Below are 15,804 nucleotides of genomic sequence, written 5' to 3' on the forward strand. Positions count from 1 at the left end.
GTATGTTTAATCCACTCCGATTTTTCTCCTTACCAGCTGTACAAACAAAAGCCCTAACATCTAGAAGAGTCTTTTGTCAGCAAGGCACAGGGCAGTTACTGCTTTGACCATTGTAGAATATAGGGCATATCCTGCAACTGCTGTCATATTTTGGATTTCTAATGTAGTTTCTATGTTCCTCATCATCATACATCACTTTTCCTATACGTTTTCTATGAGCTGAGATCTTCCAGGTTAGTAGAACATTCAGCACCTTAAATTAGCACATGGGTCTGTTGCAGCCTGGTATTCTGGGTATGTACCAAGAGGATTTTCTTTGCTGGCTTTTAGTTGTGTGTCTTGGAAGGGTGACTAAGCTCTCCTGAAACTGTATGTACAAAAGGGGATTCGGGGTGGGGGGGCTTGTTTTGCCTTCTTTGCCTCAAGCATAACTTTTTAATATAAATCTCCCAACAAACTTGCTTGATGTGAAAGCTCTATAGTACGGATGCTTCTTCTGAAACACAGGGAGAAACAGATCTTTATCTTCGTAAGTTAAAAGGCAGTTTGTAAAATATTAAAATATTAAGAACAGAATGTGACAGCTGAAGTCATGGAAGTGGACTGAGCAACCAGACTGTTGTATCAGCAGAAGAAAAACATTAGGTTAATCTGTATTACAGCACTCTGAAAGAATACAGAGCTTTGAAAACAGCTTTCACTAGGGGGTGGGACATTTTACTTTTATGTAGAGCTTTTGTTCATTTAGAATTGTTTACTCCAGCAAGCAACCCTGTGCTCTTTGTTTGACTGATTTTTCCCATTTGGCAGTCTCTTTGCAATCACATGGATAACATTCTTCTTTCCACTGAGACATAGAAAAACTATTCTTTATTGACCTTGCCTGTTGTCCCAAATGACAAAAATATGTTTATGTACTAGGTGAACTGTATGACTTCATCACTGACTTTTAATTGAAATTCTTCAAAGCCAAAACCTCAAAGAGCAGCTTTAATTTTTTTTTAACGATCCAGTAACTTATTAGCAAACAAGTCTGCCCTCAGCTACACATGCACAACTCCCACAGCTGGCACTAAAAACTGTGTACAAGTATCTGAGTGCTGAAGCTGTGTCAAAATGAAAAAACGCCATGCATAGAAGAAATGGGTCTTTTGGGTTGGATGGGGGATTTACATTTATGTATTTATTTGAACAACAGAATATTTGCTGTGGAAGTATGACTTATTACTTTTTTTTGTTTCTGTGGATGTTCTGCAAAGTTAATTATTTAATGTTTTATTTTGTGTGGTTGCAGTGGGAACCAAATTGGAAGACTCAGAAGAACATACACCACATAATTCAATATATCAATTTTAGTTTTCTCATCAGTATCACGAAACACAATGCTCATGGACCAAACTTTGTGATACTGATACAGAAGCACTCTTAGAATTACAGTTTTACAAGCAAGGTGTTGTAAATCAAAGGGACATTATGTAAGGACTCAATATGCTAAGATAAAATTCAGTCCTAGTACAACTCTGTTAAACAGATGGAATTGTGCACATTTAGCTGAAAATTTAGACTTGTGTTTATTTTGTGTTCATTTTGTGTTCCTGAGTGCTCACTTCTAAGCTTTTCTGACAGGGACGAAACTCTAGATGAAATAAATGGCATTATCCCCACACAAAAGGAAATGTTAACACTAGGGCAAAAAAAAAAAATCTTCATTTAGTATAAACTGGAGGAGCTTCGCTGACTTCTGCAGAGCTGTGACAATGTACAAAAATCCAGGCTTTTCCAGAAATGCTCTGCCTCTGTAATTCCAGTGACAGCTAGGGTTGCTCTGTATTTCTGTAGGGGGGAAAAATCAAAGGCCTTTTTGTTATCACTTAGCACATGTGCTGAAAGTGTAAAATTTAAGATCACAGTGATAACATTTTAAGTGATCTTGTGTATGTGTACTTGCTTACGTAAGGTGCAAGCAGAATAAAAATCAGATTGGGCCTCCTGCTAAGGGGTCCTCATAGTTTTTTTTAAATTGGTCTTGTCAAGCATAGTCCTATTTAGGCCTTTATAATTTTCATAGTTAAGAGTAGATATTTGCAGTTCTACTAATTCCATACAAGTCAAACAAAGGTCTGGTTGTTTTCAGTGAAAGCATGATAAAACAGATACCCTCAAGCTCTTGCTGTGATTCAATGTGGATTTCTTCCATCACTTGCACAGGCTTTGTCTTCACTGCTCTGCCAGTGCCCACCTCGCATTTTTTGCCTAGTTGGTCACACTGGCTGTTGTGCCAGATCAGGAAAAATCAAGCCACTTCAAGAAAAAAAACTCAACCTGCATTCTTTAATCCCAGCTGGATGATCCCGTCCCCTCCTTTTCATAAGCACTCAAGCAGTTGAGCCAGTACAGGAAACTGCTGAGCCAACTGGAAGAAACCCCATCACTTGTACTGTTAAGAGCGAGCTGCTCAGCTCCTTGACTGGCTCACTGTGGGTTTGAGAGGTGCCAGAGCTAAGGGTAGATGTGGGAATGCTGCCAAAGGTGGAGGAATGTGGCCCTAGGCTCGAGGAGCTGGTTTCCTTTAGTTTAGCTTAGCTTATACTGCAGCACTGCACTCATGGTATCACCAGCAGTTTACTGTAATGGAAAACTGTTAGGTGGATTTTAATACCAAGTTAACGCAAACATTGTAAGTAAATAGTAAAGCCTTTATTCTCGTTAAGAACAGCATTTTGAAAATAAAACATTTGCCCATGCTTTACAACCTTTGTAGTTTTGTATACTTATGTACAGTCATCATGGTACACATTGATTGTCTTGAAAATCCTTTAAAGATGTACTTAAGATACCAGTATGCAACAATCAGCGGAAAAAAGGGTACATTATAAAACACACATTAATACAATTAATAAATATATATCATCTATCAAAAATGAGCTTTAGCTCTCATCAATTAATAAAAAGCACCTGCTTTGTAATCCTGTAAGTTGGTAGAATAGTCCAATTGTTTTGTTATAAAAGCTACAATGCTCCCTTTTGCATGGCCTTTGGTTAGACCCAAGGCATCAGGCCAACCGAGACGCCTGTGTTTAGATTAAAACAGAAACATCTAGTTCTACAGTACTTCATGTACCTTGTTTATAGAAACAACCGTATATATTGAGAGTGTTCTTCTGAAGATCCTACTTATTTTCTGGGAAGTATCAAACACCCTCACTCATACGACAGCAGGACAGGATCTGTAATATATGGCTTTGAACTTTCCTCCAGCCATCTATCAAAAGTCAGTTATTATAAATCTTGTTCTGGTAATAGTTTTTTTCAGATGCTTTACAATTTCATTTTTCTGCATGGAAACTCCATGAGCACATAACCATCAAGGGACAACATAGTAGCTTTTATAGTATAAAAGCTGATGATAATTAACTAACTGAACTGCGAAAGGCTTGTGCTTTCTTATGTTCTTCACAGATGCTCTACATTCTAGGTAACTCTCAGAAAAGGCAAAAGTAAACAAATTTTATTTCCTGTAACAAAAATATAAGTTAACATAAAGGTGCCTTTCTTCAATTACAGTTTTATCTGGGGCATTTTACATCACAGACTAGTGACTTACAAAAAAAAGGTTGCTTATTACTTATTTTATAAAGTTGGAAAATAAAGACCCTCCTAATCTACTGCCACACCTTCACCACCACAAATTAAACCCAATCCTGCTACTGTTTAATTTAGTGAGCAGTCCCCGTGACTAAGCCCACGAGAGTAGTTGTGTCAGTAGCAGTTTGTAGTATCTGGCCATATCTTTGCATAAGGCCTCAAATTCCAAATAACTTCAGCAGGAGCAGGATTGGGAACTCTATTTATCAATTCAGTCACATCTAGAAAAAGAAAGAAATTTTGTTTCTTAACATAACTATTTTGTCCAAGGTCTGTAAAATATGCATTATAATTCATAATTCTTGGTTGTAGCATGATAAACTTCTAAAAGAAAAGCTGTCCTACCATTTATGCCATGGTCATCTTATATGTTTTTACGATCAAGTTTTAGAAGGTTTTTAATTCTTTTTAAAGAGCAAAATTCTGCAGGCAAATAATGGTAATAGGTTTTTTTAATTGTTCCAAATGGTGTATCTTCTGGGTAACCACCATCATCTTAATACTATCTTATTTGATCAAAGCTTTCTTTAAAACAAGCAAAATGTATTTCTAAGTTACTGGATAGCATGCAATATCCACCCCACCCTACTTGGTTACTAAGGCCATCTAGTTACTTACAAAATAAAACAAGCAATCCCTAAAACAAGCACATGCTTCCTTTGCCTTGAGGAGGGAAGGGCAGGGGGGAGCTAACATGCTCCTTTACTCATGCATGACAGAAAAACATTGCTTCTGAAAGAGAAGGAAACCCCATAAGATGATCATGGCAAGAACAGCAATATATATTTTTCCATATATATATATACACATTTGTATCTATGTGCAACACTTAGGGACTGGTCTTGCAGCCTTGGTACCTGCACGTAGACCTACTGGTGTTGATGGGACTAGTCATGGGAGTACAAGTCTGCAGGACTAGGTTCCTAATTCAGTAGAAATGGAGGTACATGAAGAATCAGGAAGACTCTTGAAAAATAAAAAGCTTATCTTTCTTTTGCAGTATACAGCAAGTAACTTCTTTCTGTGAAGCTACTAAGCTATTTAGTTATTTGTACATTATTCTTTTTTAGTTTGAAAATATATATTTTTATTACAGCATATGCAAAGTTTAATTGTTATGCATTTCCTATGCCCTCAAGTAAAAACGATTAGCTTTTAGTATCAAGGAAAGCTAAGATTAACATTGGCCAAACAGTGAGGATATGATGATGTTTTCAATGTCCGATATGTATTAAATGTTAACTAAAGGAATGATTGCTTAAACATAATGAAAAAACATGGCACAAACAATGGGCAGCGGGAACCTTTTAAATAACCTGGAGAAAACAAAGATAAAAAGCTTTGAGAAAATCTGCCTTATATCAAAAAAAGTGGAGGGGAGGGGAAGAAGTAGGGAATAAACCATCTTAAAAACCCCAAAACAACAACAAACCACCTCCAGCATGGAGATTCTAATAGCTAGGCACTAAAACACACAACCACATGTAAATGCACAAACAACTGCAGTCAAGGGGACTACTCATATGAACAGGTATCAGAAAGGGAGGCCTCGACCCTATCTGCTGCCGAGTCTCTCCTGCCGGGTGGTCGGTGCTTCCCAGCTCCCACCACCTTCCTGCTTGACGAGCCCAAAGCTCGGGCTGCCTTGGGTGCCACTGTGGGCTGCCTCTGTTCCACCATCACAAGCAAATCCTTCTGGCAAACTCAAGTCACATCCTCTCCCCAGCTAAGTTTTTGCAAGACTGTATCCCTCCGATGTGTCACTAAATGGCTTTGTCTGTAGGAGACATGGAGTGCACGGCTCTGCTTGCACCCCAGGTCTGAGGCTGGAAAAATGAGGATTGATCCCATGTGGCCGAGGAGAGCTGCCTCTGTACTGGACCAATACTTTTCTGCCTCAAGAAGCTCCATAACTCATATGAAACATACACAGGCCTTTCGTTCCTCCAGAACTGCATTTCCTACTGCAGCTTTTAAGAGAAGAGTATCAGCCTGCAGTGTCACGGTGATTTCGTTGCCACAGAGTGACAATGCTTGACTACACACAATGCTATGTGACTGTACAGTACAGCTAGATAATGAAACAAACAAGGTACTTTTCATGACATTTGAAATGAGGGGAAGAGGAGCAAAATGGGAAGAAATCCTGCATGTTTTCACACTGTAGTGGCAATCTCTTGTGGCAACATGACTTAAGTGTAAGTGAGAGGAGGGTATTTTGCAAGCAACTGGCAACCAACAAAAACAGGCTTGCCTCGCACACTAGTTACAGATGAGAATATCTTGCATCTCAGAATAAGATATCCCCTCTTCCAATGTAAGGTGTGCCTACTTCTATTTTAAATCAGATTCAGCTTCAGGTTTACAATTTTGGTTTTGCAATTATCTTATCAGTTAAATGGTGTTCACATTTAGACAAAATCCTCTGTAGGATTTCGAAAGCTCCTGGATGTTTTGTTGCTTTGTTCTGGTATTCTTATGGTTTCCTCCCTCAAAGACACACTGCCAGGGAACAACATCTGCAACAAGGATTCTGATTCTCTACAGCCTACAGCCATTCACCATAGGTGTCGTCCAGTGTAACTTGGTGGAGCAGTTGGTATCTGGAAATAAGGATAATAAACCCGTAACTGAGAGATCTAGTCTTGTTCAAAAAATCAGTGTTATGCTACAGGCACATGACAGCTTTCCAGACCATAGTTCCAATGCAGAGTGATGCAAAAAGACTCATCTTCCACCCATACAGTACATTTACCTCTCCATAAAAACAATGACTATATATGTACATATTAATGGCATATTTTACTGATGTTCTCCTCAAAACAAAACAAACAAAAAATCCCAAGCCAAATTCTCTAGCTTCTCACCCTTAAACTGCCTTTTCCCTGAGCTGCATATTCTGGTATCGGAAAACATAGGCACAGATGAGTCCAAACATCAGAAGGGCGTTACTCATTACTGACAGCAAAGCCTTTTCATTTTATTCAGGTTGATATGTTTCCCACTGTCTTACCCACCCAGCAGAGTCCTCATATTTAGTCTCTCTTGTTCACTAAAAATCAACCAAAAGTTTGCTTACTTAAAACCAAAGAGACCTGCAATCAGTTCACATCATTTGGTTGTAAATGTGGAGGCTGAGTTATGGAATCAGCTCATGATTCAAAATAAAGAAAACCCAGCTCACATGAGTAAAAATCTACCCATGAGCAGTTTATAAGAAGCATGTAGGTATGCATGAAAAATATGGGAATGAAAATTACTCTTTTACAAAGTATGCCAGCTATATGAGATGTCTTCAAGTGCAAATTACGCATCTTGTGAAAAACATTTAGAAAGTCTGTTTGGCATCAGATCACTAAGCCATTCTTACAATGACCAGGCTACAGAAAACCAGGCCTATCAAAGAACAGCATGCCAAACTATTGTCTAAGTAAGAAAAATCAATCGTATTATTAAAATGTTCTATATTCCTCTTTCATTAATCACATTCCCAGGGAAGTACAGATCTGTCACTTACAAAGAATTACATTTTTCAAGAAAAAGGAAGATATGTGAGAGACCACCACTATCTGCAACAATGATTCTTATTCCAAGTAACATACTGGCCTGTAAAGGTTTGTGTGACTTGCATCAACTTGAAAAAAACTCAGGTTAGAATTCGTGTCACTTAATAATTATGTTAAATGCCTTAAGACAAATTTAATTTGAAAGGGCTATTGAGTATATAGTCTCTCTAAAGCTACACTACAAAATGTGAAAAGCCAAGTGAAGAAATGCAAGATACTTTCTAATTACATATTTTCTAGAAGGAAAGGAAGCATTACATGCATACTTGCTGCCCAGGCTTTCATTTATAGCTTTCCCCCTGCTGTGAATAAGCTAAAAGCAGGTTTTTCAATTAGCAGTGGTTGTATACATCAGTGCATATAAAAGATTTCTTAAATCATCACATTTTAATACTTACAGTCCCACCATTCAGCACAACTGCCATCTCAGTTGGCTGATAAACATTGCTTCTAAAAGGAGCACTAGGTCGGCTTCCCAAACTGCCATTTCGAAATCCTGCCGTTCTTAGTGCTGTGTTTAGAAAAAGAGAGATTATTCTTAGGAACACAATAATTGCTCTGCATCTCCTTTGAAATCCCAGAATTATCTTGTTTCCGTTTAAGTCATGGGGAACTCTGCCATTGATTTTAACTTTCCTGCTGCCATATGAGTTTTCACACTGCTTTGGAACAACAGTCTTTCTTATATAGTTGTGGATGGATCTTGGAAGAGTACGTTTTACATAAAATTAACTGCTGTGGAATGGGAGAAAATATATTGGAACCAAATTTTTGAAGTTTGCTTCATCTCACTTCAATAGGAGTTATGTGTTTTCAATCACCAAACCTTTGCAAAATGCACTGCACAAGATACATCAAAGTGCTTAGTTGTATTGGTCTGGATACTGTGGGGTTAAGTAAAATAATATTACGTTTTTCTTTCTATCAAACTCAGAGTTCAGGGATCCAAAACATTGCTCGAGCCAGTAAGCATGCTCTCAACCCCCCTGAGCATTACTTCAGCATGAATAGCGTATAAGGATTTTTCCAGATGTTTCAGATTATATTTACTCTGAGAAACTGGAAATATGAAGTAAATATTGCTTTCCAATAGCTTAAACATAGCAAATGACTGAAGCAAAAGTGACAATACCGCTTATCCTGAATGTTTATACCTGAAATACATCCACCCCTCCATTGATTTTAGCCCAAGTTTGGATTCTGTATGTGTATTCTGAGCGAGACGTGCATAGTTAGGAATATGCCACTTTCTCTCTAAACCAGTCCAGGGACTGGCACATACAAACTCTCTTTCTGCTTTGGGAGTACAGAATGGCTTCACTGAATTCAGATGTGGCCGTGGAACAAAGCTCATTTATGCCTGCAACTTGCATGGTTACAAGGGGCAACACTCATCTCTGAGCTGGGAAACAGAAACGCGCCTAGTTCAGGCACCGGGGCAAGAATTTCTTTTAGATTTAATACGAATTATAATACTACATACTCCAGCTGAAATAGTGAATGAGCTGAAGTTTAGAAGAATTTCCACACAGACTTTAATGAAGCCAGGGTTTGTATCCTTATGCTGTGTGGAACAAGATTTAAATGCACAAACAAGTGCCATATGCTGTCCTGTACCCACTGCTACTCCAGTCCTTGGGTGTATTGATTTAGCACAGGAATTTAGAATCCAGCCCTGTAATGCTTGGTTGTTGGCTTCAGATACACACAGAACCTCACTTGCTGTGTCTCTAAAAATTAGATATTTTTGCAGAATGCTGGGAGAACAGAAGATGATAATGCCTGAACTAGAATTATGGATTTTTTTATGTTATATTTAACCATCTAAGGATCAGAGTATTAGTCTTTCTTTGTTTTGAGGCGTTATAGCAGTGGCTTGCAGTACTAAAAGTTATTAAGTGAAATTCAGTGAGTACCAGAGCTGCGTCAGCTTGGGTTTCTTGACAGTTGTATTGTTCCACATCCAGATTTTTCACGCGTAAGGCAAATTCTTTGTCTTATAGAAGTTACCCTACTACCGTGCACTGCATTACCAGAGGGCACCAAGAACTCATTCAGGTTGCCTTTTTCCAGGGATTTTGAATACTTTACTAACATTTTTACAAGACACAGGTATGAAAACAATTGTTTAAAATAGGTATTTCAACATATCCACCATATGAATATTAACATCTTACATTAGATGTTGTTTAAATTATGTTTAATTGACTCGAAAATACTTTTGCTTTAGTAATGTTTAATGATATTCCTGGAACAGAATAACTCATTATGTGTAACTCTGATCTACATTTTACTAATAAAGAGGGAATCTAGGAAAACATTGGCTGTTTGAACCTATAGTTTAAAGGTTGTTCAGATTCTTAAAATGGTGCTTAAAATCTTTAAAAACAAAGCAAGGAAAAAAGGGACAAAATTACTAAATTACTTCATACAACTGTTAGTGGAAATAACAGGAATTAGTGGAAAACACGTTTAACCAAGCATGTTTTCTATTTAAAGCTAACTACTTACTAAAACAAATATTACAGTCAGGGAACTAAGAGGTGTCATCAGTTTATCATGTCTTCCAAAATCTTACAATTAGTCGGTCTTACATTCTTAAACATAATTCTGAAATGTAATTGAAGAAAGTACCCTTCCTTTAATTTCTAAACTCTTAATGATGAATTCTTGAATTGAGGTTAATTACACGTATAAAAGAACATTCTCTACATACCTGCAGAAAGCCAATTGCTAATAAATTCCAGGTGCTTAACCACTGACAACCATCAGTACAGTGATCTGACTTATATTAACCCTTCAGCAGCCATAATACGCTACTTGAATATTATTACCTGTATTTACGTTAAGTCTCTACCATACTAGCGAGTTTTGTTTCCAACCCTGTTGTCATAAGTCTGTATTTAAAGGACTGCTGCAAAGGAATTATGAATCTGTTGTGACTTATTGCAAAGGTATGTGTCCTTCTCGCACATGCCATGGGAATAGGAATGATATGCATTTATTATTGTAAATATTCATACCGGCATAAGATAAGGAAATATATTTTGCATTGCATAGATTCAGACAGATTAAAGAGAACATAAATTGCACTATACTAGACATTATAAGGATTTTATGGCCATCCTACGTCTATTCATTTCACTAAAAACCTTAATCACTGAATGATTAGCTTCCAGTTCTCTTTTAAAATGTATGCATGAATACTGCAGAGTGAAAGATCAGATTTTTTTCCTTAGATCTGCCGTAGTGAGAAGTAGCTCCACTGAAGCAAGTGCAGTTACCTTACTATGAAATTATGGTGATGGGGGATGAAGGGCAGTAAAAATCCAAAACAACCCTTCTTTAATCCATGTGATTGCATGTTTTACCACTGCCCTAGGTAGATACTCAGAGAACTTAACTCCTTTCTGTTCAAAGCTTCCATACTAAAAGACAACCTTTAAAGTTCCTCCTAAAACACTTAGAAGATAAATCCCTGCCTGACCCTATGGTGCACCAAACAAGAGCGCTGCCTTCCTCCGTGTCTGGTTTATACCCAGAGGAAACATCAAACCCAGGGGAAGTCAAAGATACATAAAGATAAACAGGAAGGTGAAGTGCCTGGACAAATTACCCCAAGCCTTCTCTTGGGGCTGCCAAAGCGAAGTGACAACTATTGTCTTGGATACCAAAGTCCTCTTCTCAATTAGAGTGAATAAAGAGCAGTGCAACTAGTAAAGAAACCCTTTCTCCAGCTGTGGGTCAACACCAGACTGAACCTGCACTACAGAGCACCATCAGGCTCATGCTTTCCACTGCTGGTCGCATAAGCATCCCTGCGTATGCTCTGATGCGGGTTAAGCTTTCAGCAATGCTCTGGATCTCCTAAGCAACCGGTTGTTGCTGGCCCTTTCAGTGATCACTCAAAAACCTTTTAACTGCAAATTTTAAATTTTAATGATGTGTCACCGTGCACTGCTCAGTCACCAAGCAGCTATGACAAGGGAAGCAACGTTACCTTGAAACTTCTATCTCTGCATATTATCTCCAGACATTAAAGGCTTCAGAACAAAGACTGTCTTTGAACTTGTATATACACCACTTTGCATTCTCCCCCAGTCTCATAAAGTGGCACTAAATCTCATTTTAATGGAAATATAATTAATAATAATTATTTTCTTGCTCAAGAGGCTGAGCACTTTGTAACATCGAGCACTTGCTTTACTTTTCTTGGGTTTTTAGAAAATATTTCACAGTAAGTGTTGCTAACTGATAGTGACAAAACCCAGCATTTAAACTATTTTAAAATAGAGGCTGTTTTCTCCCCCAACAGTGAATATTTGTGGCTTCAGTGTTGACTTTGCGTTTGAAATTGTTCAGTTTTCCAATGAAAAAACAACATGCAGAAGAATTATTTTAACCAAACACATGTATTTCCTGTATTGCATATTTTGCACTTTCTTACCCCCAACAGGAGATATCTTAATGAAAACTCGTAAGAGGGAACAACATGTAGTGTGCAAAATATGGCATTTGTAATGAACACTTGAAAAATGTCTCATACAGATTATTTTCTAGGCCACTACAGAAAAATACAGTCCTCTGTCGTAATTTCTTACCTGCATTATGTTCATCCATTGAAAAGGCTTTATTTTCCATGTAGCTCCGAGGAAGCTGTATATCTTCCTCAAAAGCAGTTTCACGCATCCTTGGCTGTGAAGTATCAAAATAATTGGGAGTGTTTTCCTGCTGTGATGGAAGGATGGTACAGTGGACCTCTGGGATGGCGTGAAAGATAATAAACACCCAACCACTGGACACCAGTGCAATAGCAAGAGTGGGATCACTCCATTTGTCTCTTCTCTTTAGCTCAGCGTTACCAAAGAGGTACATAGTCAGCCAGGCCACCCAAATCAGAATGGAAAAAAAAAGCGTTACAATGAGGCATACTCCATTTTTCTTCCATTTCTTAAACTTTCCACAGAGCGTGAAAAGAGAAAATCCCATGGTAAATACCATCAGGAACATAACATAAATCAAAGCCATAGCAAAATCCATTGGTTCGTAGCTGCAGGCCAACTTATTATCTCTGACAATCGTCAGTATTAACCACTCGGTTGCAATAATGACCTGAACGAGCATCAGGCAGATTGCCACCCCAGCTAGATGCCAGCCAGATGGACTCTTCCCATGTCGAACTAGTCTGCGAAGTCTCCAGGCTTGAGCTAGCAAGCACGAGAAGCACAAAGCAAAGATAACTCCCCATAGAAATCTTCGGGTAGAGCACACCATTTCATCTTCCTGTATGATAAATGCAAATGTCAGCCCAAACAGTCCAAGAGTCCCAAAAAGAAAGAGGAAATGCATTCCCAGGGGGCTCTTCTTCTCCTTCTCCTTGATGAAGGGCAGCCTCACCAGCAAAATCAGCATCAGCAGCAACGTGGTCAGCACACCTGCCCCCGCCACTGCCTCCACGACTATTCCCCAAATGGCATCCAGGTCGCACAGGTAAACGTACTGAGGGAGGAGGTCCAGTCCACACCCTCTAGACGTACTTGAGTTTTCAGAAGAGCCATAGCTGATCACGAAGAGGAGGAAGAAACCAATGGCTGGATAGGTTTTCATTTTTCTGTTGGAGACAAGAAAATACATGTCTGTTTAGCTACATTTCACTTTGGAGGATTTCACAGCAATTGGAAGCGCAGCCTGTTTCAATAGCCCACATTTACTGTTTTTATGCACTGCATCTGCAGCTGGCATAGCCTCCCCCTTGTCCCCTTTGCTGCCCTCCCAGAAAGCTGCTTTTGCCTGTTGTACTCAGAACACAAACTGACTCATTTCTGTGTTTGCACAGACTGAAAACAACGTTTCCAAACACTGCCCCTGCAAACACTCCAAAACACAACCAGAAGAAATTACATATCCAAAATAATACATGATCAACAGTACTTTATTGTTCAAAGTCAGGTGCTTAAAGTATGCGTAAATTGCATGGAACCTGATTCAAGTGTAAGCTGAATCAAAAACCTCTTCTTTTTTTAAAGAATAGAGCACTCTCAAGGAAATAAACATTTGTGCCTTTTTTGAAAAAGGAAAATCTTATTTTCATGTTCGGTCAATGGACAGTAACAATATTCACTCCTTTCATCCTCATCCGAAGCCCAGGTATTTGATTGCATATGCAGATGGGAATGGTTGTCTAGAGAAATCCCATATTCTGTAACAATGGGGTATACACACAGTGTCATCAATCAACTAATCAAAAATGAAGGACTCATTGTGCTTCTTAGCAAGTCTAAAGCCATTCAAGGGAAACAAACAACAAAAAAACAGAGCATCATTTTCCCCAACCAGACAGTGAACAACAGTAAACTCTCTAGGAAAACAGCACATCCCACTAGACCATCAGGACCACACGGACAGATCCCAACTTAAGTTTTAGGAAGAACGTGGGTTAAGTGCTTTAAAAATATGTACGTTACGGCACTTGCTTTTATTAAGGAAAGCACAGCAAAGGAGATTGTTAACAACATAACCTTTAAGTAAACAGTCTGCTCCAGTGATAGCTGCCTCTAAGGGCAGTCTGAAGTAAACACTACGTGTACTAGATATGAAACCTGACGCTGTTAACCTTCACTTGCATGAAAATGCTCAGAGTAAGACTTCCATTTGTATGGGATGGCCATATAGAAGAAAAGCATCATAAAACCAGGCAATAGTGTTAGTCATACAGCTCACATGATCTGTTTAAGATATAAAGCAAGCAGAGAAACTATCAGTAGCTCTTTTGTAAGTTAGACACTTCATAAATCAGAAAAGCATTTAATGAAAACTTGAATTTGAGTTGAAAATTGTTTAACGTAACAGTGCAATGTTGTTGCATTGAACATGATCAGTAATAACCAATACAAAAACTATTTACATAGGCTGTCCAGAACACCACAGTGCCTCTTACAGCTGAGAACGATGAGTTACCTTCCTGTCCATTACAGCTGGGTAACAATCAGAAGTAAATCCTGAGGATCAAAATCTTCAAACTAATGTTCATTCCCCTTTCACTGAGTCATGACCAATGCCCATTTCCAGCCTCTGTCAGGAGACAGATGATGGAAATTATGCTGTTTCCTATTAGAGGCACCAAGACAGCAAATGTGCTAATATAAATGTGTAATGACTTTATGGTCTTCATTCATACAGCAGACACAAAAGCTTATTACAAAACTTCATCACAGAAGTGGAAGCTGTGACAAATAATGTGATCTGAGACTGGACAAACAGGGAAAGGGTAATCGATGATCTTTGCCTGCCCACTGAAATTACTGTATCCTTGCATTGCTGAAAGCACTCCAATGTTCTAACGAAGCAATGACCTGCAGCTAATGACTAATGATTTTTTTTTCTACCTAGCTGTTATTTACGGTGAATCGGTAGAATATTTACTTGTTTATATATGATCTGTATAACAGGTTTCTCAATGACTGTCACAACACTCATGTTAAAAACACTGACTTCACAGACAGAATCATCAGTGAAATACATATATTTTTATGTTAAACGTGGTTACGCTTAATAAATCTCCTTGCCCTGTGAGTAAATAATTAACTAGAGGGAAACATTCCAGTGGTAATTTTGTAATTCCTTCTATGCAGAGGCAGTTCTTCAACTCATGCCTTTACTCTTTAGAATATCCAAAATGTCCTAAAAAGTGTGAAGCAATCAGTGCCTGCTGATACAAAGGGAGGAAATCCACTAGGATCTACTAGGGCAATACTGCAAACCACCAGTATCAATTTCAAGAAGCAGGAGATCACATGAAAAATTACCCAAAATTAATTCGAATTGTCTCCTAAACTGGAAACAATAAACAACCCTTAAGTGAGGATCATGTTAATCTTTCACTATCCTATCACTTCCAAATTATGATATGCGTTTACTAAATTGGTTTCACTATTAGCTTTATTAGCTACTCTCCAAAGACCTGGGGGATAATGAATTGAGTGCAAGTATCTCCAGTTCCAAGATTTTTTCCCAGTTTGCTGGTTACTTTATTCATGTCATGTAACCCTCATGTGATTGAGCTATTCTAGGACAGTCTGTTTCCATGGAGATGGTGCTGCAAGGGTAAGCAGTCATACTGTCAACCCATGATTTGTTTCCTCTTCCTATTTGGAAGTGTCTGGCAGGGGGAGAGAGGGTTAATGAATTTTGAGTACTTCCCCCTCCAGGAAGAAGTAGCTTCTTTTGGAAGGGGGACTTAAGCTCTGACAAAATACGTTGAGAATTCAGACAAAATATACATTCAGAAATGCCAGGATCTTCAACTCAAGAGTTTCCCCAAGTTACTTCAGTTTGTGAAATTACTTTTGAGGGAGCTGCTGGAACGAACAGTGGTTCTCTTAGAAAGCCCCTAGACAGCTATAGTACTGACCAAGAAACCTATAGGGCTGCTGACAGATACTGGCATGAAATCATATTCCTACCAAGTACCACCAAACAGTGGATCCTGTCCACACCAAAGCTTAAAGCAAGGCTCGCAAGGCACCTCCTCCCCACCACTGCTATCAACACGAGGTGCTAAGGGGCATGGTTTAGTGTTTGATAGGAATGGCTG

At 38.6% G+C, this 15,804-nt stretch overlaps 2 protein-coding genes across 3 annotated transcripts in view; one reads left to right on the forward strand and one right to left on the reverse strand.

The window, feature by feature from the left end:
• IQCK (IQ motif containing K) overlaps positions 1-2,697 on the forward strand; it is a 35,530-nt gene extending 32,833 nt beyond the window's left edge. Inside the window, exon 9 of the mRNA XM_069869912.1 lies at positions 1,295-2,697. Within this exon, the coding sequence (XP_069726013.1) occupies positions 1,295-1,356 (62 nt within the window). The 3' untranslated portion in view covers positions 1,357-2,697. The remainder of the gene's footprint in view (positions 1-1,294) is intronic.
• GPRC5B (G protein-coupled receptor class C group 5 member B) lies at positions 2,676-14,686 on the reverse strand. 2 transcript variants are annotated; one of them, XM_069869910.1, is made up of 4 exons: positions 14,149-14,686; positions 11,813-12,822; positions 7,610-7,722; positions 2,676-3,866 (listed from the first exon to the last, which is right to left on the reverse strand). In XM_069869910.1, exons 1-4 carry the CDS (start codon positions 14,178-14,180, stop codon positions 3,861-3,863), a joined length of 1,161 nt encoding a protein of 386 aa, XP_069726011.1. In that variant the 5' UTR covers positions 14,181-14,686; the 3' UTR covers positions 2,676-3,860. The 2 variants fall into 2 exon arrangements, with proteins under 2 accessions (XP_069726011.1, XP_069726010.1); XM_069869909.1 differs by lacking the exon at positions 2,676-3,866 and adding an exon at positions 6,119-6,248 and having other exon boundaries at positions 14,149-14,680.
• Positions 14,687-15,804: the final 1,118 nt, after the last annotated feature.

This window comes from Phaenicophaeus curvirostris, chromosome 16, assembly GCF_032191515.1.
Source record: "Phaenicophaeus curvirostris isolate KB17595 chromosome 16, BPBGC_Pcur_1.0, whole genome shotgun sequence".
NCBI lineage: Eukaryota > Metazoa > Chordata > Aves > Cuculiformes > Cuculidae > Phaenicophaeus > Phaenicophaeus curvirostris.